The sequence below is a fragment of the Myotis myotis genome, unplaced genomic scaffold (assembly GCF_014108235.1).
Source record: "Myotis myotis isolate mMyoMyo1 unplaced genomic scaffold, mMyoMyo1.p scaffold_m19_p_3, whole genome shotgun sequence".
Classification (NCBI taxonomy): Eukaryota; Metazoa; Chordata; class Mammalia; order Chiroptera; family Vespertilionidae; genus Myotis; species Myotis myotis.
Window position 1 is genome coordinate 112,355,973 of NW_023416335.1, and position 25,072 is coordinate 112,381,044.

The following is a 25,072-nucleotide window of genomic DNA, read 5'->3' on the forward strand; positions in this document are numbered from 1 at the left end:
AGAGAAAGAACTAAAATGCACTCAAATAAAAAAAGGAAGAAGCAAAAACTATCACTTTTTGCAGGTGACATGATTCTGTATATACAAAGCCCTAAAGATTCCACAAAAACTATTGGAAAGAATAAATAAATACAGTCAAGTTGCAAGATACAAAATCAATATGCAATAATCCATTGCCTTCTTGTATTCTAACAATAAAACTTCAGAAAGAGAAATTAAAAAAACAATTCCTTCTGCAATTGCAACCAAAAGAATAAAATGCCTAGGAATAAATTTAACAAAGAACATGAAAGACCTATATACTGAAAATTACAAAGCATTCTTAAAAGAGATTAAAAAACAAACAATAGAAACTATGCCATCTTGAAGGGGAGAGCTTCCGTGACTAGGAGTCCAGCCTCACCAACACCCAGACTGGCCTTAGACACCACCTGGGACCACTCCGGCCAAAGACCTGCTACCTCAGCTGCAGACCCATGGGCACTAGGACACCAGCCTCCCTGGGTGCAGGCTTCTCTGAGTCCCAGAGTGCACAATCCTCCCACCAGCCTGCCGCCACCACCACAAGCCCTGTGTGTCCCAGTGCCCAAGCACTCAGATGACTCTTGGGGTGCACAACCCCACTGCCAACCCACTGCTGTGGCTGCATACCCTGCATGTCCCAGCACATGGGCACTCTGGTGAATCTTGGGGTACACAACCCTCCTGCCACTGCAGCCACAGGTGCTTCATGTCCAGATGACTGGGTTCTCCATTGACTCTCAGGGTGTGCAACCCTCATGCCAACCAGATGCTTCAGCCAGGGTCCCTTCCCGCGCCCCCCCCCCCACCCCCCGTGTCCCAGATCCTGGACTCTGGTGACTCTTGAGGTGCACAACCCTTCCGCCAGCCCACTGCTATGGTCACAGGCCCTGTGCATCCTGGTGCCTGGGCCCTCCAGTGACTCTTGTGGTGCATGACCCTTCTGCCTAGCCCTCCACTTCAGCCACAGGCCCCATGTGACTCAGCACTTGGACCCTTCGGTGAGAGCAAAAATAGGGAGAAAAAGAAACAACCCACAAGAAAATAAAAGGGGGAATTTCCAGAAAATGAAAGTAAGGCATGCAATATGTCAGAAAAAGTATTCAGAGTAAGGATCATACAGTTCATAAACTGGATGGATGGGAAAATCAACAACTTCTGTAAGAATCAAGAGGTAATAAAAAATTATATAGCTACAATAAAAACACAATAGAAGATTTACCAGTAGACTAGAAAAAACAGAGGACTGAATTAGTGAGTTAGAAGACAGGGTAAAGAAACACACCCAATCTGAACAGCTAGTGGAGAGAAAAAATAGAAAGCAGGAGGAGAGCCTAAGGGAGATTTGGGACAACATGAAACAAAGTAACATACATATAATAGGGGTGCCAGAAAAACAAGAAGAGAAGCAAAGATTAGAAAACCTATTTGAAGAAATAATGACAGAAAACTTCCCTGATATGAGGAAGAAAAAAGTCACACAAGCACAGGCAGTCCCAAACAAGATGAACCCCCAAAACACCTTCACCAAGACACATCGTAATTACAATGGCAAATGTTAATGACAGAGAGAAACTTAAAGGCTATGAGACAGAGACAGAGAGTTACCTACGAGTGATCTACCATTAGATTATCAAATTATTTCTCAACAGACATACATCAGGCCAGAAGGGAATGGAATGAAGTATACAAAGTGATGCAAAGCAAGGGACTGAATCCAAGAATATTCTATCCAGCAAGGCTATCATTCAAAATTGAATGTGAAATCAGGAGTTTCGCAGACAAAAGAAGGCCCAGGGAGTTTATCACTACCAAGCCAGCAATGCAAGAAATGCTAAAGGGACTATTGTAAAAAGAAGAAACTGAATGGGAAGAAGGAACATGGGTATAAAGAATAAAAATGGCTACAAACAAGTACCTATCAATAATAACCTTTAACGTAAATGGACTAAATGCTCCAATCTAAAGACATAGAGTGGCTGAATGGATAAGAAAACATGACCCATACATATACTCTCTATAAGAGACCCACCTCAGAACAGGGGACTCACACATATTGAAATTGAAGGGACGGAAAAATATTTTTCAGGCAAATGAAAATAAAATTTAAAAAAAGCTAAGGTAGCAATACTTATATCTGACAAAATAGACCTCAAAGTGAAGGCCATAAAAGGAGATAAGGAAGGCCACTTCATAATACTAAAGGGATCAATACAACAAGAGGATATAACTCTGGTAAACTATATGCACCCAATGCAGGAGCACCCAAAAACATAAAAAAACTTCTGAAAGATATCAAGGGAAGGATCGGCAGGAATACAATCATAGTAGGGGACTTTAATACCCCATTGACATCACTAGATAAATCCTCTAGACAAAAAAAAATCAGCAAAAAACTTCAATCCTAAATGACTCCCTCAGATCAGATGAACTTAATCGACATCTTCAGAATATTTCACCCCAAAGCTACAGAATATACATTCTTCTCATGTGACATGTGACATTTTCAAAGATAGAGCACATATTGGGACATAGGCAAAGTCTCTTCAAATTCAAGAAGTTAGAAATTATATCAAGCATGTTCTCAGATCACAATCCACTTATATAAAAACCATGGGTGGTTCGTCACATACAGACGAACAGCAGTGGCCGAGCAGAAGGAAGTCAGTCCTACAGGGGTTGTCTTGCCAATGGTTGCACCCTCCCCTGAGCTGTTTCCCAGAGCTGTTTCCTGTAAGGGCAGAGTTTGAGGCAGGAACCAGCCCTGGGAGCATGGAGGCAGATCTTTCTAAAGTGTGCTGCGCCAGCATGGGGTGAACTTGAGTGGGGTGGCTGAAAGGCTTAGAAAAGATAGACAAGAGAATGAAAGCCAGGTCTCGGTGGGATGCTGCTTCTCTGAGAGACAGCGACCATGCCCATAGCCATGCCTTTATTTTATAGCAGATGCTACAAGGCAAAGTAAGGGTGTGACCAAGATGTTTACAGCATTCTCCTGGTTTCAATCCTACTCAACTACATGCACCTGAACTCTATCAAGCCCACATCACTCAGGCACGTGGGGCCACGTGTTCGGACCATAGGTTCAAGCTTACAACTACAGCTGTTGGCTGTAATTGTGCTGGGAGGGCCCTGCCCTCCAAGCTGGGACTTGCATGTGGCAATGAGAGGACTGTGCCCCTTCATTAGTCCAAGACTTGAACCTGTCCAAAACACTGTAGCGGCTCCCCACAATAAAGTTTTAATTCTTTTTCTTTGTTACTAATGTTGTGGACCCACCCCATAACAAAGAAACAAAAGAAAATTTTCCCATGGAATTTCTTAATAGTATTAATCCTTCGGGAATGCCATGTCATAAATTAAAATTGAAAGTGGGTGCAATCATCATGCTATTGAGAAACCTCAATAGTAAATGGGGTCTTTGTAATGGTACCAGATTTATTATCAAAAGATTACGACCTAACATTATCGAAGCTGAAGTATTAACAGGATCTTCAGAGGGAGAGGCTGTTCTGATTCCAAGAATTAATTTGTCCCCATCTGGCACTGGCCTCCCATTTAAATTGATTCAACGATGGTTTCCCATGATACCAGCATTTGTGATGACTATTAATAAATCACAAGGACAAACTCTAGACAGAGTAGGCATATTTCTACCTGAACCCGTTTTTGCACATGGTCATTTATATGCTGCTTTTGTTCGAGTTTGAAGAGCATGTGATGTTACAGTTAAAGTTCTAAGTACTTCATCATAAAAGAAATTAGTCAAGCACTCTGAAAGTGTTTTCACTCTTAATGTGGTGTACAGGGAGATATTAGAATAAGTTTAATCATTTTATCAGTCATTGTTTGCATCCCTGTTGTTTTTATATCATGTTTATCATGTTTTTGTTGTTATCATATCATATTTTTGTTGTTTTTATATCATGCCTCTGTTGTTGTTATATCCTTTTGTTACTGCTTATTTATTAATAAATTTATATATTATTTTCATATACATTTTACTAATTTCCTTTCATCTCTCACATTTCTATTATAGAGAAAGGGCAACTAGCAATGTTAAAATAATATCTCTGCTCATTAATTCCCTTTTAAAAATATATATATTTTATTTATTTTTTACAGAGAGGAAGGGAGAGGGATAGAGAGTTAGAAACATCAATGAGAGAGAAACATTGATCAGCTGCCTCCTGCACATTCCCTGCTGGGGATGTGCCCGCAACCAAGGTACATGCCCTTGATTGGAATCGAACCCAGGACCCTTGAGTCTGCAAGCCAATGCTCTATCCACTGAGCCAAACCAGTTAGGGAAATTAATTCCCTTTTAATGTGCATGAATATCGTGCACCGGGCTACTAGTGGTATAATATTAGAAATAAATGACAATAAAAACAATCAAAAAATTCAAACACTTGGAGGCGAAATAACATCTTATTAAACAACTAGTGGCCTGGTGCACAAATTCATGGTAAGGTGGGGTCCAGTCATCCCGCCCTGATGGGGGCTCATCAGGCCAGGCCGGCAAGGGGGAGGGGCTACAGGCAGTTGGCTAGCCAGCTCTGCCCCCAATGGGGTTGGGGTGGTGCAATTGGGGGCGGGGCTGGCTGGGGGAAAAGGCTACAGGAGGTTGGTCAGCCAGCTCCGCCCCCAATCAGGGCTGGGGGGACCAATCAGGGGCGGGACCAGTCGGAGGGGTGGGGGGGAGGCAATCAGGGCACAGGTCAGGCTGGTTGGCTGCCGCAGTGTGTGTCATAACCACCAGTCCTTCCAGTTGTTCTGGTTGTTCTGCTGTTCTGGTCACTGAGCTTTTATATATATAGACTAGAGACCCGGTGCACAAAAATTTGTGCACTCGGGGGGGGGGGGGCGGGGGAGGGGAGTCCCTCAGCCCGGTCTGTGCCCTCTCGCAGTCTGGGACCCCTCAGGGGATGACCACCTGCTGGCTTAGGCCTGCTCCCTGGGGCATTGGGCCTAAGATGGCAATCAGAAATTCCTCTGGCAGTCCAGCAGCCCGCGGAGGATGTCCACTTGCCAGCGGGGAGCAGTACTAAACTGCAGTCGGACATCCTTAGCGCTGCTGAGGAGTCAGGAGAGGCTCCCACCACCACCGCTGTACTGGAAGCCATCAGCCTGACTTGTGGCTGAGCAGAGCTCCTCCCATGTGAGAGCACCCTAACCACCAGAGGGCAGCTCCTGCATTGAGCATCTGCCCCCTGGTGGTCAGTGTGTGTCATAGTGACCAGTCATTCCCAGTCCTTCTGCTGTTAGGGTCAGTTTGCATATTACCCTTTTACTATATAGGATAGAGGCCTGGTGCACGGGTTGGGGCCAGCTGCTTTGCCCTGAAGGGTGTCCCGGATCAGGGTGGGGGTCCCGCTTGGGTGCCTGGCCAGCCTGGATGAGGGGATGATGGCTGTTTGCAGCTGGTCACACCCCCTTCAGGGTGGGGGTCCCCACTGGGGTTCCTGGCCAGTCTGGGTGAGGGGCTGAGGGCCGTTTTCAGGCTGGCGGGTGACTGAAGCTCCCAACCTCTCCTTTTTTTCTTTTTCTTTTTTCTTTTATTCTGGGATTTATTTACCTTCTATGGCTTTCACTGGAACTGAAAGCTGGCTTTAGCTCTGAGGCTCGGGTCCAGCTCTGAGACCTCGGCTGCTGAAAGCAGGTATCTGGGTTTGTTTGGCTTCTATAATTGAAACACTGTTGCAGCTCCAGCTCTGAGGCCCGGCTGGCTGAAAGCAGGTTACTGGGGATTATTCAGCTTCTATAATTGCAACATTGTTTCTTAGAGTGCAGCTCAGAGGCCGGCAGCAGCAGGCGGGGAACCTTGGCTTCCTCCATCACTGGAGCAAGCAAGCCTCCTGTTCGCTTCAGCTGCCTGGCTGCTGGCTGCCATCTTGGTTGGCATTTAATTTGCATATTTCCCTGATTAGCCAATGGGAAGTGTGATGGAGGTTCGGTTAATTACCATGTTTGTCTATTATTAAATAGGATGATTGGGTTACCAAAGAGATTAAAGAAGAAATAAAGAACATCCTGGAAATAAATGATAATGAAAAGACAACAATCCAAAATGTAATGGACACAGTGAATGCAGTCCTGAGAGAAAAGTTCATAGCGTTACAGACCTACCTCAAAAAATAAGAAAAACTGGTAATAAATTATCCAACTCTACCACTTAAAAGAATTAGATAGAGCGCAACAAGAAAAGCCCAGAGAGAGCAGAAGGAAGAAAATAATAAAGATCAGAGTGGGAAAACATGACATAGAGACCAAAAATTAAAACCAAAGATCAATAAAACTAAGAGTTGGTTCTTTGAAAAGAAAAACAAGATTGATGAACCTCTAGCCAGGCTCACTGAGTGTCAAAAATAGAGGATCCAAGTAAACTAAATCAGAAATGAAAGAGATAAAATAACAACAGACCCTACAGAAATACAAAGGATTTTAAAAAATACTATGAACAACTGTATTCCAACAAAGTGGTCAATCTAGAAAAAATGAACACATTCCTAGAAAAATACGACCTCTCAAAACTCAATCAGAAAGAATCAAAAATTCTGAATAGGCTGATAACTATGGAGAAAAGTGAAGCAGTAATCAAAAAACTTCCAGCAAACAAAAGCACTGGGCCAGAAGGCTTCACAGGGAAGTTTTACCAACCATTCAAAGAAGAACTAAAACCTATCCTCCTCAGACTATTCCAAACATTTCAAGAGGAAGCAATACTTCCACACTCTTTTTATGAAGCCAGCATTACCCTAATCCCCAAACCAGATAAGGACACTACAAAGAAAGAGAATTACAGGCCAATATCTATGATGACTATAGATGCTAAAATCCTCAAAAAAAAAATCATAATGAATCAGATCCAGCATTAAATTAGAAAGATCATACACCATGACCAAGTGGGATTTATTCTGGGGATGCCAGGATGGTACAATGTCCGCAAATAATAAACGTGCTACATCACATAAACAAATGGAGAGATAAAAATCACATAATCATATCAATTGATGCAGAAAAAGCATTTGACAAAATCGAACACCCTTTCTTGATAAAAAAAAAAAAAAAACTCTGAGAAAAGTGGGAATAGAGGGATCATACCTCATCATAATAAAAACCTCATATGGAAAACCTACAGACAACCTCATACTCAATGAGCAAAACCTAAAACCATTTCCCCTAAGAAAAGAAACAAGATAGGGAGGCCCACTGACACCACTCCTGTTCAACATAGTCTGAAAGTGCTAGTCATAGTGATTAGGAAAGAAGAAAAAATAAAAGGCATCCAAATTAGATAAGATGTAAAACTATCATTATTCACAGATGACATGACATTGTACATAGGAAACCCTAAAGACTCCATCAAAAACTACTAGATTTAATAAATGAATTTGGCAATGTAGCAGTATATAAAATTAACACCCAGAAATGTATGGCTTTTTTTATATACCAATAATGATCTCACAGAAAAAGAAACAAACAAAAAATCCCATTTACTATTGCACCAAAAAAATTAAGATACCTAGGAATAAACTTAACTAAGGAGGTAAAAGACCTGTACTCAGAAAACTACAGGACATTGAAAAAAGAGATAGAAGAACACATAAACAAATGGAAGAATATACCATGTTCATGGATTTGTAGAATCAACATCATTAAAATGTCCATAGTACCCAAAGCAATCTATAAATTTAATGCAATCCCTCTTAAAATACCAATGGCATATTTCACAAGGCTAGAATAAACTCTCCAAAAAGTTATATGGAAGAAAAAAAAGACATGACCCTGAATAACAGCAATCTTGAGAAAGAACAACAAAGTTAGAGGAATCACAATACCAGATATCAATCTATATTACAAAGCCACTGTTCTCAAAACTGCCTGGTTCTGGCACAAGAACAGACATATAGACCAATGGAACAGAACAGAGAACCCAAAAATTGACCCAAGTCATTATGCTCAATTAATATTTGACAAAGGAGGCAAGAACATACAATGGAGTTAAGACAGTCTCTTCAATAAATGGTGTTAGGAAAATTGGACAGATACAGGCAAAAATATGAAACTAGACCACCAACTTACATCATACACAAAAATAAACTCAAAATGGATAAAGGACTTAAACGTGAGATGGGAAACCATAAAAACCTTAGAAGAATCCCTAGGCAGCAAAATATCAGACATATGTTATAGTAATATCATTATAGATACAGCTCCTAGGGAAATGGAAACTAAGGAGAAAATAAACAAATGGGTCTACATCAAAATAAAAAGATTCTTCATAGCAAAAGAAACCATCAACAAAACAACAAGAAAGCCCACTGCATGGGAGAACATATTTGCCAATGTTATATACGATAAGAGCCTAATATCTAAAATTTATAGGGAACTCATACATCTTAACAAAAGGAAAATAAACAATCGATTCAAAAATGGGCAAAAGACCTAAATAGACACTTTTCGAAAGTGGACATAGAGAAGGCCAAAAGACATATGAAAACATGGTCAGAGTCACCAATCATCTAAGAGATGCAAATCAAAACAATGAGATACCATCTCACATCTGTCAGAATGTCTATTATCAACAAATTGGCAAATGACAAGTAATAGCAAGGATGTGGAGAAAAAGGAACCCTTGTGCACTGTTGGTGGGAATGCAGACTGGTGCCGCTGCTGTGGAAAACAGTATGGAGCTTCCTCAAAAAATTCAAAATGCAACTCCAATTTGACCCAGTAACCCTACTTCTAGGAATATATCCCAAGAAATCAGAAACACCAATCAGGAAGGACATATGTACCTGTATATTCAAAGCAGCACAATTTATAATAGCTAAGATTTGGAAACCACCTATGTGCCTATCAGTGGATGAATGGATTAAAAAACTGCCATGCATCTATACAATGGAAAAATACGCTGCTGCAAAAAAGAAAGAACTCTTACCATTCACAACTGCATGGATGGATATGATGAACATTATTCTAAGTGTAATAAGCCAGTCAGAGAAAGATAAATATCACATGATCTCACTCATTTTTGGAATATAATGAGCAACATAAACTGATGAACAAAAATAGATCCAGAGAGGAGAGAAACCAAGATGGCAGCATAGGTAAACACCTGAAATTGCTGCCTCACACAATCACTTCAAAACTACAACTAAAAGACAAAATGGACATCATCCAGAACCACAGGAAGGCTGGCTGAGTGGAAATTCTACAACTAGAAGGAAAGAGAAAAGCACACTGAGACTCAGAGGAAGTGGGGAAGTAAAGTGCAGAGGTACAGAAGCGTGCGCGGAAAGGCCTGGAAACTGAGGACGTGGTTGACTTTTTCAATCAGGAGGGAGACACAAGCTCCCGACTGCTCTGAACTCCAGTTCCAGGTGCGTCTCTGGGGACCCAGATTCATATGGGGAGAAATTGAACTGTCTGGCATCAGGCAGAACTTGAGGACAGCTTTCTCTCAGAGGTGCTTGCAGCGATTACTGATTACCACGGGACACTGAGACCTGGGGCCACTTAGGGCAGGGCTGAGGATCAGCCATAGCTGTTTGCTCCACCCTGTTGATTCCGTGAGACCCCACCCCACCCAAGCTGTGAGCAGAGGCTTTTGCATATGAATGGCCTGGCGCTTTGCAATCTAAAATTACAGAACAAATTGCAGCTGAGTCAAAGAGACCCAGAACATCCAAAAGAAGGCCCAAGGCCCAACAGCAGCTTGCACTGCTTCACAGCTGGGCCTCATCTGGGCACCTCCAAACCCCAAACAAAGAAGAGGAATCTTCAAATCTCTCCATAGGTCCTGCTGGGTAGCCTCAGGAAGAGGCTAAATTAGCACCTCCTTAGAGATCCAAGAGCCCGTGTATCTAGTGGCCAGAGTGGGACCATCCAGATTACAACTCCTCAGATCCATAAGGGACACACTCGGGGGCATACTCAGTGAGCACCAAAGCCCCACTGAAGCAAGTCTTGCCCCATAAGAGTGTCTTCAGCACAGAAGTCCTCCCACTGCAGACACAGCTGATTCTCACAGACAATTGGCCTGGAGTTCAATTCCTCCCAGTGATACCTACAACAATCAAGTCTTAACTACAACATGACTGTGCACAAAGCCCACAAAGGGGTGCACCAAAATGTCCACTTCAGGTAATTGGGGAGGCTGAGCCACTGGGCCCTATAGGACACCTAGCACACAGAGCCACTCTATCAACACAGGGAAGCAGCCAAAATGCAGAGACAAAGAAACAGGTCACAAATGATAGAAATGGAGGAAAGCAAACTACTGGATATAGAGTTCAAAACCACGGTTAGAAGGTTTTTCAACAGCAGACTAAAGGATCGCAAGAATCAAGTCAAAGATTTGAAATATGAAGAAGCAAAAAACACCCAACTGGAAAAACAAAAAGGAAAAAAGAATCCAAAAATATGAAGATAGTGTAAGCAGCCTCTGGGACAACTTCAAGCATACCAGCATCCAAATTATGGGGGTGCCAGAAGAAGAGAGAGAGCAAGATATTGAAAACCTATTTGAAGAAATAATGACAGAAAACTTCCCCTACCTGGTCAAAGAAATAGACTTACAAGTCCAGGAAGTGCAGAGAACCCCAAACAAAAGGAATCCAAAGAGGGCCACACCAAGACACATCATAATTAAAATGCCAAGAGCAAAAGACAAAGAGAGAATCTTAAAAGCAGCAAGAGAAAGAAAGTCAGTTACCTACAAGGGAGTACCCATATGACTGTCAGCTGATTTCTCAACAGAAACTTTGCAGGCCAGAAGGGAGTGGCAAGAAATATCCAAAGTGATGAATACCAAGAACCTACAACCAAGATTACTTTATCCAGCAAAGCTATCATTCAGAATTGAAGGTCAGATAAAGAGCTTCACAGATAAGAAAAAGCTAAAGGAGTTCATCACCACCAAACAAGTATTATATGAAATGCTGAAGGGTATTCTTTAAGAAGAGGAAGAAGAAGAAGAAAAAGGTAAAGATAAAAATTATGAACAAATACACATTTATCAACAAGTAAATCTAAAAATCAAGTGAATAAAAAATCTGATGAACAGAATAAACTGGTGAATATAATAGAATCAGGGGCATAGAAAGGGAGTGTACTGACAATTCTTGGGGGGAAAGGGGTGTGGGGGGTGCAGGAAGAGACTGGAAAAATATCGTACACCTATGGATGAGGACAGTGTGGGGGGAGGGTAAGGGCAGAGGGTGGGGTGGGAACCGGGTAAAGGGGAGCTATGGGGGGGAAAAAGAGGAACAACTGTAATAATCTAAACAATAAAGACTTAATTAAAAAAATAGATCCAGAGACAGAGAAGCATCGAACCGACTATCTAACTTCAGAGGGAAGGCAGGGGAGGGGAGAAGTGTGGGGTTAGAGATCAATCAAAGGACTTGTATGCATGCATATAAACATAACCAATGGACACAGACACTAGGGGGGTGAGAGCATGTGTTGGGGTGAGTGGGTGGCCAGGAAAAGGTCAATGGGGGGAAAAGGAGACATATGTAATACTACATGTAATACTTTAAACTAAAGAATAAATAAAAAGGGAAATGCAAGTTCTAACCTTGGCTCTGCTACTACTTGACTCTATGCCTTTCAAAAATTCCTATAATCTCTGTCTGTATCCTCATCTGCAAGATTAGAATAAACTATATGATCTCAAAAAAACACAACACAACAAACTAACAACAAAACAAATAGACAACCAGCTGGAAGATGATATTTGTAAACAGTATCTCCAACAAAGGTTTAATTTCCAAACTATATAAAGAGCTCATAAAACTCAACACCAAACAAACAAACAACCCAATTGAAAAGTGGGCAGAGAACCTGAAACTATACCTTTCTAAAGAAGACATACAAACAGCCAGTAGATATATGAAAAGATGTTCAACTTCACTGACAACTAGGGAAATGCAAATAAAAAGTACAATGAGATACCACCTCACACCTGTTAGAGTGGCGGCCATTATCAACAAGATAAGCAATAACAAGTGTTGGAGAGGTTGTGGGGGGAAAAAGGGAACCCTCATCCACTGCTGGTGGGAATATAGACTGGTACAACCACTATGGCAAGCAGTCTGGCAATTTCTCAAAAAATTGAGAATAGAGGTTTCATACGACCCAGCAATCCCTCTCCTGGGTATATAACCAAAAACCTCAAAATCATGTATTCACAAAGATATATACACCCCTATGTTCATTGCAGCATTATTCACAGTGACCAAGACATGAAAACAATCTAAGTTGCTGGGGTCCAACCCCAGCAGGTCCAGGGGTCCCCAAAGGTGTGGACGGAGTTGGCGAAGAAGGAATGACACAGAGACAGCGTTCAGTTGGTCAGCAGCCTAGATAGGATCTCTAGCCAGGATCTCCAGCCAAGTTCTGGTCTGGATCTCCAGCGAAGTTCTGTGTCCATGTTCTCTTGCTAGGTTCTCCAGCCAGGTTCTCCAGGTTCTCCAGCCAGGTTCTGTAGCCATGTTCCCTCGCTAGGTTCTCCAGCCAGGTTCTATCCAGGTTCTCCTGCCAAGTTCTGTTGCCAGGTTCTGTTGCCAAGTTCTCTCGCTAGGTTTTCCAGCCAGGTTCTGTCCAGGTTCTCCTACCAGGTTCTCGCACTAGATTCTGTCTTTAGGTTCTGTGGCCAGTTTCTGTCCAGGATCTTTTGCCATGTTCTCTCGCTAGGTTCTGTCTCTAGGTTCTGTGGCCAGTTTCTGTCCAGGATCTTTTGCCATGTTCTCTCGCTAGGTTCTGTCTCTAGGTTCTGTGGCCAGTTTCTGTCCAGGATCTTTTGCCATGTTCTCTCCAGCGAAGTTCTTCTGTCTCTAGGTTCTGTGTAGGCTCTGTGTCTAGGTTCTGTCTAGGTTCAGTGTGTAGGTTCTGTCTTCTAAGTTCTGTGTTCTAAGTTCTGTCTCTTGCTGTCTTGTTACATCTGTATTTATACCAGTTGATTCAATCCTATCAATCTCTATTACAAAGGCTAGGGCGTTTCTTATCTCCATTCCAGGGAGTAAAGATTATGTAGCTTAAGCATGATTGTTCATAGTTAAAGTGATTAATTACCCACCTGGCACTTAGTTGAGGGGTTTTATTCCCTCCCTAACTTCAGGGGAAAATCCCTACCTGGGGAAACAACCTTTCTCAGAGAGGAGACCTTGGTTAAAACACATAGTGCCAAGAAGGTGAGCAAACATATTAAGAACAGTATGCCATATATGCCAGGTCCTTTGAAACAGCAAGGATGGACCGGCTCCTGGCACTAAGTGTCCTGTGATCGAGAAATGGATAAAGAAGATGTGGTACATGTGCACAACAGAACACTACTCAGCCGTAAGAAAGGATGAAATAGCACCATTTGCAACAACATGGATGGACCTTGAGAACAGTATGTTAAGTGAAATAAGCCAGTCAGAAAAAGCTAAGAACCATATGATTTCACTCATATGTGGGATATAAACCTGAACTTATGAACACAAACAACAGAGTGGTGGTTGCCAGAGAGAAGAGGTGGGATAGAGGAGATCCTAAGGTGACAGGAGACCTGACTTTGAGTAGTAAGCACATGGTGCAATATACAGATCTTGTAACATAGAAACCCACATCTGAAACCTTTATGTTCATGTTGACCAATGTCACTCCAATAAAGTTAATTTTAAAAAATATGACAAAGTAAAAAAATATAATAAAAATAAACTAAGGACCAGAAATCATTTAATTTCCAGATTCCTTGAAGAGAAACAATCCTTCATCTTAGGATGAATCTATGAGAGGACTAAAATGAGATTTTAAAAGAATAACAATTGGAAATTCATTAATTTTTAATTCATGTTTTAAAGACCTGAGCACTCTCCTTTAAAAACTGTACTTCTGTGTCACCAAATAGTCAGTGAAGGAAAGTTTCTCTCTACAGATGTATTCCAGTTAGGAAAAGGAAGAAATATAAGAATTAGGATGTCACTGGTTTGTGAGTCCCTGGTGAAATAATGCACTCAGGTGGTGACCAGCAATTTTCATTCATAGCTCAAAAAGAGGAGCCACCAGGTATGATGCGCTGGATGGACATATACAATACCACCCATTACATATTTTTGCCAAAATATTTAACCTGAGTCTGATGACGTTTTTGGAATGTCAGGTTACAGAAAATACATGAAACAAGGTATATTTTAATAACATGATGTGAGTGAAATCAGAAAAATAATCCATTTCTTCAACAAAAACTGCTGGGAGCCGGTCCATCCTTGCTGTTTCAAGGGACCTGGCATATATGGCATACTGTTCTTAATATGTTTGCTCACCCTCTTGGCACTATGTGTTTTAACCAAGGTCACCTCTCTGAGAAAGGTTGTTTCCCCAGGTAGGGATTTTCCCCTATGTGTTTTAACCAAGGTCACCTCTCTGAGAAAGGTTGTTTCCCCAGGTAGGGATTTTCCCCTGAAGTTAGGGAGGGAATAAAACCCCTTAACTAAGTGCCAGGCGGGTAATTAATCACTTTAACTACGAACAATCATGCTTAAGCTACATAATCTTTACTCCCTGGAATGGAGATAAGAAACGCCCTAACCTTTGTAATAGAGATTGATAGGATTGAATCAACTGGTATAAATACAGATGTAACAAGACAACAGAACACAGAACCTAGACATAGAACCTACACAGAACCTAGAGACAGAAGAACTTCGCTGGAGAGAACATGGCAAAAGATCCTGGACAGAAACTGGACTCAGACCCTGGATAGAACATGGCAAGAGAACCTGACTAGAACCTGGTGACTGAACCTGGCAAAAGATCCTGGACAGGACCTGGCTACAGAACTTGGTTGGAGAACCTAGCCAGAACCTGGCTGAAGAACCTGGCTACAGAATCTGGTGACCGAACCTGGCTGGGGAACCTGGGGAACCTGGCTGGAGAACCTAGCAAGAGTGTTGGGAGCCATTAGAGATATTGGCTTAGACAAAGCCATCTTAAGAACTATAAGTTTCTGGTTCCTCCAGAAACTCCTAATTACCAGAAACCACCTGTGTCTTGCAATTTGGCCAGCAGTTAAAAGATAACCTACCCTCACCCTAAGTACACAGCTGCTAAATCTCCGCTGACAAGCACACATCTCCACTGATAAGCACAGCCATCCTGAGCCTAATAAATCTCTAGTAATAGGTTACTGCCCATAGACCCCTTTACCCACCCACCCCCCATCCCTAAAACAGTATATATCCTGCCGCTGTGAGAATAAAATTTGAGGCTTGATCAGAGCACTGTCTTGCCTCCATTCTTTCGTGTCCCTTGTTTGTCTCATTCTCCTAGGGTGTCTCTTCGTTCCCCCGTTGTTGTCCCACGGGTCGGGGCACAAGAGAACATGGACACAGAACCTGGCTGGAGATCCTAACCAAAACTTTGCTGGAGAACTGGCTACAGAACCTGGCTGGAGACCCTGACAAGAGAACCCGGCTATGATGATCACCTGAACGCTGCCTCTGTGTCATTCCTTCTTCACCGACTCCGTCCACACCTTTGGGGACCCCTGGACCTGTTGGGGTTGGACCCCAACATCTGGCGCCCGAACATTTTCAGGGGAAAAAAAGAGGGGAAATGTATAGATTAAATAACAAAGAGATATAATAACCAAATGGAATATGTAGATCATATTTGGATTCAATTTCAAGTCAACTATTTTTTTTTAATTATGACACAGTTGGGGAAACTTGATTGCTGATTGGCTATATTTGATATTAAAAATTTTTAGGTGAGATAATAGTATTGTTACATGTTTTTAAAATTATACAATACATAAGAATTATTTAGAAGTGAAATGATATATGATGTCTAGAATTTGCTTCAACATTACCCAGTGGGAAGGCTGGATGAAGGGTGCACATACAAAGTATCCATGTGTTCTTGATTATTGAAGATGGGCGATAGCTCAAGATTTGTTGTATATATCTGAAATATTTCACATTGACTATTTTTTAAAAACAGGGCCAGGTTAGATTCAGATTATGTCCATAAGAAACCAAACATCTAGAAAATGGGATGCAGGTAGATGGTGGACTATTTTGCTTGTCATCCAGATGTGTGGCCTAAATCAAATGAAGTGATCACAGATACATAGAGATTCTCCAAAGGGAACAGAGCACAAGTAGCGTTAAAGGGACTGATGCTCAGATCTCCATTTCTAAGTGTACTCTCCTAACAAGCACCTACCTGCCTGAGAGCAAACCTGCCTAGCTATGGGTCCTATCTTTCCCACAGCCTTTTTTCCCTACCCCACTCCACCATAGGGCCTTACGACGGTGCATTACACCTCACCTGGGTGAGATAAGCCTCCAGTCATAGAGGTGCCCAGTGGAGGGAAACTTTGTCCTAGATTTCAAGGCAGCCCCCTTGTCATCCAAATCTACACACTTGCCTAGGTCCTATACTTATTTATTTTATTTTTTGCTACATTTCGCTTTATTTTGCACATAATGAATACAACCAATTAACTAAACAGCTCCAGAACTGTTAGTGTTCATTAATCAAGAAGTAAATGATGTCAGAAGGAAAACTTTTCAATTCCTCCCAAACACATATTGCAAGTACAACAAACTCTTTTTTTTTTTAAATATATTTTATTGATTTTTTTTTTACAGAGAGGAAGGGAGAGAGATAGTTAGAAACATTGATGGTAGAGAAACATCGATCAGCCGCCTCCTGCACACCCCCCACTGGGGATGTGCCCGCAACCCTGGTGCATGCCCTTGACCGGAACCGAACCCGGGATCTCTCAGTCTGCAGGCCGACGCTCTATCTACTGAGCCAAACCGGTTTTGGCACAACAAACTCTTAACACATGCGACACAGGCTGGTTTCAACACATAGAAAGCCTAAACCAGCGGTTCTCAACCTATGGGTTGCGACCCCTTTGGGGGTCGAATGACCCTCTCACAGGGTTCTCCTAAGACCATCGGAAAACACACATATAATTACATATTGTTTTTGTGATTAATCACTATGCTTTAGTTATGTTCAATTTGTAACAATGAAATTGGGGGTCACCATAACATGAAGAACTGTATTAAAGGGTCGCGGCATTAGGAAGTTTGAGAACCACTGGCCTAAGCAAAAAGGGTGAGTACTGAATATTCACATGGCTCAGACCAGGAGCCATGCTCCAGAAGCTAGACTATACCTAGCCAGTTATTCATGCTGCCCCCATACACATCTGCCCTGTGAAGTTCACTGTCTCTTGTCAGATTGAAATCCAAGCAGCTATTTCCATTTTCAGGCTCATCATTTTCCAAGGTGGATAATCCATACACAGAAATCCAGGCAGCTCAAATATACTCACTCAGCTATGTTTTACATGACATCTCCACAAGCCAGGCTCCAGTTCAAGTGCTGTACAGGAAGTTCTCATTGTCATCAAAGAACTCACGCCCCCTCTGCACTACCTGCTGCTGAAGTTCTGGCCACCCAGTTCTTTTGCCGTCAACTCTTCCAGCTTCTTTGCACTTGGCAATCCATCACTGTCAGTGCCTCTGATGCCCTCACAATCACTGGTGGAGTACTTCTGCCGCTCTCTCTGATGACCTTGGGCTGAAGCAACAGGCACAAAGCTTTCCTTCTCTGGGCTCTGGACTCCTTTATTCCTTCCCTTCTGTCTCCTCGGAGTGTTTGTATTCTGAGTATTTAGTTCTATCACCTTCAAAGCTGTGCTATGAACTTGACCTTGGGATGAGGCTTCATCTCCTGACACAGGGTGGCCTGCAGAAAGCAGCTTCCAGGTATCCCTAGGGCCTGGAAGCTGGCGGAGCGAGTGGGCAAGCCCAGCTTTCTTAAGAACTTTTTGATCCTGCTTCAGTTTCTGCTCCAATGTGGGTATAAACTTGCTTTTTTAAAACCCTTCTGATCACATTGGTACTAACATCAAAGCCTTCAGCCATTCTGGGAACTGACCGAGACACTGGAAATTCTTCATGTAAATACCGGATCTGCTCCTTGGCTTCCCGCATCAGTCCTGTGCGGGGCCTCTCATGGCTCCATTTGCCTCTGAGTGTTCTGGAACAGGATAGTGTAGTAATATATAAAAATGTTTAAAAATGCTTTAAAAATGCTTTGAGGATGCCTGAAAAATGTCTAAGAAATGTTTTTAAATGTTTGAGCTAACTTTCCTTAAAACTTAAAGCGTGATATTAAGAACATACTCCTCACTGCCCTGAAGCTTGTGTCCCTCATAGATAAGGATTTGAACTTCAGTAAAAAACTCAGAGTGACTTGTCAAAGTAACCATCTGAATGAGTGATGTACTCTCCCTAGATAACCACCTGTAGCCCCTCGCCCTGTTTGAGATAAACATGTGTGCATTGACGCAATTCACTGATAGCCACCTGGACTACTGCAAATGGGGTGCAAGCTTTAAAAGTGGGGTTCTCAACCAGCCTGATGCTCGTCTGTTGAGACAGCCACAAAGGCCCGTCCTCTTGCCAAGCTGGCAAATGACACCACTCCACGCTCCTCTCTCTGCCAGACAACAGAAGAACAGCTAGTAACACCCGATTGAGATGCGATCGAGTTCTCGGGTGAGGAACGCTGGCCCCCTGCATCCGGACAGACCAGCCTAACTGCCAGATCCCCAAGGACAGCACCACTGGAATCCCACTTAAGCCTGGTACCCGCAGCACCAGGAATTGTGTGAGTAATAAAATGCTGTGTGATTTGCAACTGCATATGTTTCATGTGTTGTAATTCCTCCAACAGTTAATTGAATTATTTTGCGTACACTTAAAAGTTAAATTAAAGCTTCTGGTCTCTTTTTTGGTTCTAAGCCTGCCCCCTTGGTCCTGCTTATGTAGAGTAGCCTCTTCACTAGCAACTTACTTGAATGTCCCACACCTACACAGTTAAAGTTTATCTCAAGGAACGCCTTAGATAAACACCCCAGATCCTTTCCCGGGATCGACTTGGGACGGATGGCTTTTTTCTGTTGTTTCAGGGAACTGGGGGAGAGAACCAATGGCAGAAGCCATGCATGGAAGCAACACGGGTGGTTGAAGCATCTTGGGCTAAAGCAAGAGACCAGTGTTCCCAAGTGAAAGGAATTTTTAGGGGGGAATAGGCAGGTTTAGGAAATTTTAAAAATTAAGGGGTCCATGGAAAAAACACAGGGCTACAGAGTTGCAAAAGGATATATTTCCATAAGACAAGGAAGCTGGGAGTAGCAAAAGGCACACATTTACACAATAAAGGGAAGGCAGCCCCTCATTCAGAGAGGGAGCAAGAAGAGCCCAGAGGGAATGGAAGAACAATAAGGGAGAGGAAGAAGGGAACCTTAAGTGAGACTTGAATTCAGGAGTTGCTATAGTGACTAAATCAAAGGGAATATTGACCAATCAGAGAGGGTATCAGCAGACAGGGACTTGCGGCCTTTATAAACCTGGAAGGAGGGACTTAGTGGGACTCTTTCCCCCACCCCACGTGGGAGTCTGTGCTTATTCTTCAATAAATTTCCACCTTTGCTATACCATCTTCCCTTCGTGGTTTCATTCCTCAACTCCAACGGACAAAGAGCCAGGGAAGCCATCCTACCCAGGAGAACACCGAATGTTCCAGTCCGAAAATCCCGTATCACAAAGGAGCTGACCACCTGCCCCTGTGCCCCTGATAAGGGAGGAAGCAAGGGCCACTGCGAATGCAGCAGGGGCAGCAGGATGCCCACTGCCCAGGGCTGTGGCCTGCAGCACCTGGTTGCAAGGCTCTTCAGGCTGAGGGCCGGGAAGGAGCAGGTACCTCTCCATCTCCTGCAGCTCCTGCTCCTCTGGTTCCCAGTCGGAATCATGTACAGTGCGATTGAAACTTCATGGCCCATGCGCAGAAGTCGGTTTTCGGCCTGGGTGAGTCTATTTTGAAGAAGTGACGTTAGAAGAAGTGGGGGGTGTCGGTCAGTGGACAGGAGATGTGGCGCAGGCGGGCACGGGATACACAGTGCGGGGGAGGCGCGCGATTCATGCAGGAGTTGAGTGAGCCAGTCAGTCAGCAGTCTCATTGTGCAGTGGTCAGTGCTAGTCACGTCCGCAAATCGTGCATGGGTGACAAAAGTGCCTACTCGAAGCATAAAGTTACCTGTATTTTTCCAACCAGCTGCAAATCCTACAGGTATTTTTGTCATCAATTTAAGAATTGTAATTCTTTTTGTTGGTGGCTTTATTATTATAAAATGAAACATTTTTTTAGGTGCCCTGTTTGAGATGGCTACAAAGAAGAAGCAAAGAAAAACGGAAGACAAAAACCGTGAATTTAAAGTTGAATTTAAAGTTGAATATACCTACCAATATAGTTTAAGTTTAAAAAATGTGGCTCTCAAAAGAAATTTCAATCATTGTACTGTTGATATTTGGCTCTATTGACTAATGAGTTTGCCAACCACTGTTCTAGACACTTGAGAACATATTTAATAAGGAACATGTTTTTTAATTATACTCCTCACTTCACAGACAACTTACATATTTCATTGCATTATTTTTATTACTTGGATATAATTAACTATATTAGACCTGAATCTTTTTACACTTCCTTGTCTACTTTCAATAATAATCCTAAAATATGCATTCCATAATTTATCAGTAGTTTTCATAATATTCCTCAAATAATATATATGCATTTATTTGAACAGAAAAGGAGTCAGATTTTCTTTTGACTATAAGTAAACTAATTTTTCTTTTTGGCTTGACAACAAGGACTGATTTTACCAAAAAGTAAACACGCTGAAAATTGTATGAATTAATCTTCAGCTCTAAGATTTTGATTAAAATATATTTTAAGTATGTGACAAAAGCTCTTTATTTAAAAAAAAAAAAGATTGTTTTGGAAAACATTTATTGAAACTAATGTTCCCATTTTCTAAGTTCTTTTTTTTTAATCCTTACCCAAGAATATTTTTCCATTGATTTTTAAAATTTTTTAAAATCTATTTTTATTGATTTTTTTACAGAGAGGAATAGAGAGCTAGAAACATCGATGAGAGAGAAACATCTCTTGCACACCCCCCACTGGGGATGTGCCCGCAACCAAGGTACATGCCCTTGATCAGAACTGAACCTAAGACCCTTCACTCTGAAGGCCGACGCTCTATCCACTGAGCCAAACCGGTCAGGGCTTTTTTTTTTTTTTTTTTTTTTTTTAAGAGATAATGAAGAGTAGGAGGAGGGGGACAGAGAAAGAGAGCGAAACACTGAAGTGAGAGAGACACATTGATTGGTTGTTTCCCACATACACCTTGACCAGGGCCAGGGATCAAGCCTGCAACCAAGGTATGAACCCTTGATCAGAAATCAAACCCATTACCCTTCAATCTGAGGGCTGACACTCTAACCAGTGAGCAACCGGCCAGGGCTCTACGTCTTTTTGAGTATATAATAGTAAACAGGTTTCCTCTAAGTAAAAGAGTAACGTGTAATTTCTAATTATTTGTTAAGACATGCCTTCTCAGTATACTTCTCAGAAAATGGGAAAGGGAATAACTCAATAACTAGATGACAAATCATCTAATTATTTGCCTTCAATAAAATTGAATGAATACCACTCAAGGTATCAGTCAATCAATCCTTGTATATAACTGAGAATTTAGAGTGTAAACGACACTAAAGATGCCTTCTATTCGTCTCTGCTTATGTGAACAAGGTTTCTCAACACTAGCATCTACAAATTTAAAAATTTTTTTCAAAGAAGCAGTAAAAAATTAATGCTGAATGCAATCTCGCTCCAAAAGTAGTAACACTCAAAACTAGATACATAAACTAATTGAAAACAAAATAGCCCCATTTATTTCATTAAGGTGTACTTACTTTTGTATTTAAATTTTTTAAATTTACTTTTTGTATTTAGTAATTATTAACATGGGTAATGTATGTATTACTTTCAGCAAGCGTGTACTAAAAATAATTGTGATGACTCAAAACTTAGGGTCACACAACATGTTTAAAAATTAATTTCAATTAATATACTAAAATAGTTGCCAGGAAGTATAATGAAGTGATCAATAAATTGATTTTAAACCAAAATATATTACAGCAGGGTAAAATTCTATGGAGGAAGTAGAGTGGGAATAAAAGTTCAAGAAGGAAAATTAATGAAATCATTATCTATGAAAGAAGAGCTTGTTTGTGCATTGTTTAAAGGGATCATATAAAAAAGAGATCATATAGTGCATATCAATTTGCTAAAGTGTTGTGATTACCCCCTGGTTATATTTAAAGAAATGAATTAATAGTTTTAGTTTTTAATGTCAATATTTAGGATGGGCTTGAAGTTTTATCTTTTGTAACTATTTAAGTTTATGATGAAAACTTTTCTTTGAACATAAACATTTCAGTTTGAGTGAGGCCCACTGACCTAGACTTCATTAGTACCCATTTGTTTTTTGCTTTCATCCCGAGTGTTTTTTCTTCAGACAACTGTTACTATCTCGGAAGCTGGCAGAATCATTACTGTCAGAAGATAAATCTCCCAGTGAAGGGTCATAATGGAAGGGACATAATGGGACTCAGTGGGATAGCCAATAACTCATAAGTCAAGTCTTGCAGCCTTGAGGAACTTCTTCACTCTAGTCACTGTGCTAGTGCTTTCATTCTGTTCTCAGAACCACCGCCAACCATAACACTGAGCCACAGATGGCTTGCTACTTGCCTGGGTAGTGGTGATAATACTAGTTAGAGCAGAGAGCTGAGGTTAGAATTCATTTCTGCCTGACTCCACAGCCATGGTCTTGCCAATACTCATCTGACTTCTCAATAATTTGAGCTTTTAAGGTGAAAAGATCCTCTTTATTGAAAACAATTCGCAGAGTAAACACAGGCAAGTCAAGCGTCTCCTTGTTAATTTCCCACCCACCACTGATGCCATGAAAGATGCCAGGGCTTTTCTAGTCCCACTCTCACTCATCCACCAGAGAGCTCAGAAAGGCAGCAGTGAAGTTGGAAATTATCCCACTCACAATTCAGGTGGAATTGGAGAAGTTGCCAGCCAACATTGCTTTAGGAAGCAAAAAGTGGAGCAGTGAAGGTAAGAGTAAGGGGTCTGTGGCACTAGTGCTGATAGAAATGCTAACAATTAGTTATTCATTCGTTCATTCAGTTGTCATTGCCTGCCCACTATAACTCAGGTAATAGATTCAATTAATTCTCAGTGTTTAGGCAGCACAATTCTATTAGAATACTCATGGCTCTATTGTAAGCCATGACACACAGTAACTTGATGAAGAATCTCTGGGTCTTTTTTCTTAGTTTTCCTGCTGGAGTTTTAGAGACTGTTTGAAGGGGGACTCTCACTCTCAGATGCTTGGAGAACTGTGCATGCAGTTGGTCCTACCTGAGTGCACCTTTCATAAGCTCTCTCTGGTTATTCTTGCTATTTGTTTTGAATTCTGAATAGTCCTATATAATAAAAGGCTAATATGTAAATAGACCAAACGGCAGAACAATCGATCACTATGACATGCACTGACCACCAGGGGGCGTGCGTGGAACATGGTGGGCATTGGCCCCAGAGGGATGGTGGAGCAGGTGAGTGGGAGGCACCAGACCAAGAAGGGGCTACAGTCTCTGTTTTCAGGGTGAGCCTCTGGTGGTTACTGAAAATTTTTTGCTCCTGCGTGCCGTGGTCCCGGCTGGCACTTGTGCCTGCTGCCAGCGCTAGCCCCGCTTGCACCCACTGCCGGTGCCCTGTGCCAGCCCTGATTGCCCGGCGCCATCAGCGGGTGTGAGCAGTGACTGCCAGCCCCTATCGCTCCTCAGGGCTTCTGCTCTTGAGGGGAGATCAGGGCCGGCAGCTGCCTCTCGCACCTGCTGCAAGCAACGGCCCTACTCGTACCCGCAGCTGGTCTGGAGCCACTATTCGCACCCGCTGCCAGTGCCCGGCGCTGGTCTCGATCACTTGGTGCCATCAGCAAGTGTGAGCGGCGGCTGCTGGCCTTGATCGCCCCCGAGGGCTTCTCCACCTCCCCCTCCTCTTGAGGGGCGATCAGGGCAGCAGCAGCTGCTGCTCGCACCCGCTGTTGGCGCCAGCCCCACTTGCACCTACTGCTGGCGCCAGCCCCAATCACTCAGAACCTTCAGCGGGTGTGAGCAGGGCCAGCGCCATCAACATATGGGAGTGACAGCAGTGGGAGCTGGGGCTGACGGCAGACAGCAGGAGGGGCCAGGAGGGGGCGTGGAAGATGGGCCAAGACCCGCCCCTGTGCCTACTCCAGCCTCGTGGCCCACAGTTCCTTTCAAGGTACATGAATTCGTGCACTGGGCCCCTAGTAGAATATAAATGAACAAATTAAAGTGTGACTCAAGTAGGAATGTACCGAATTAAAGCAGGTATTGCTCCTGTCTTAGGCGTGAATGCAGTCTTCATCGTGGTAGCATAGGAGTCCCAGTGGGTATTACCTGCCAAATGTAAAATAAAACACTTTTAAATGGGTCAGACCAATATATATTGATAAAATGTTGTTTTATAATTAAAGCAATTTTGCAAGACAATTACATTTGGATGGTAATTTTTAGTCTAAAGGAATAAAAGCCAATCTGTGGCCTCTATTAAGAGACAAAGCTCAATTTAATTATCTGAGTTTTCTCCCTAAATAAAAATAGGTCTATTGTTTTTCTTGAGAATTCATACATGCTTTTTTAAAACCGTTAAGCAATACATAAAAATATAAAGCAGAAAGTTTATTTGAAATTCTACATCTTAAAATGCTCACAATTTCCGATTTACTGACCAACTTTTCATACATCACATTAGACAAAGCTATAAACACGTGAAATGAATATGCACAAAGGGGCTCAGAGTTTGTATTTCAGGTTTCAGTGTGGAACTTTCTCCTTGTTCCTTCTTCTCCCTGCTTATTATCACTTGCCTCCCCATCCCTCCTCCTAGGTAGCCCATGTCCGTTTCTTTACAGACTTTTATACCTGCTCATATAATCATATACTGGTTTACATATACATGTATAAATTCATTGACGTATGAGGTTTTAGTTTTCACCAATATTTAAAAAAATGGGCTTCTGAAATCT

The 25,072-nt window shown here is 42.2% G+C and overlaps 1 protein-coding gene, 1 long non-coding RNA gene and 1 pseudogene across 3 annotated transcripts in view; 1 reads left to right on the plus strand and 2 right to left on the minus strand.

Annotated features, from left to right (window-relative positions):
* TEX26 (testis expressed 26) overlaps positions 1–25,072 on the minus strand; it is a 49,204-nt gene that overhangs the window by 20,755 nt on the left and 3,377 nt on the right. Inside the window, exon 2 of the mRNA XM_036301115.1 lies at positions 24,362–24,443. Coding sequence (XP_036157008.1) covers positions 24,362–24,443 — 82 coding nt within the window. The remainder of the gene's footprint in view (positions 1–24,361; positions 24,444–25,072) is intronic.
* On the minus strand, positions 17,050–18,457 carry LOC118651678 (annotated as a pseudogene).
* Positions 18,599–23,017, plus strand: LOC118651680. 2 transcript variants are annotated; one of them, XR_004966319.1, is made up of 3 exons: positions 18,599–18,708; positions 19,583–19,907; positions 22,813–23,017. It is a non-coding gene; the product is annotated as an uncharacterized LOC118651680 (long non-coding RNA). The 2 variants fall into 2 exon arrangements; XR_004966318.1 differs by lacking the exon at positions 22,813–23,017 and adding an exon at positions 20,248–20,294.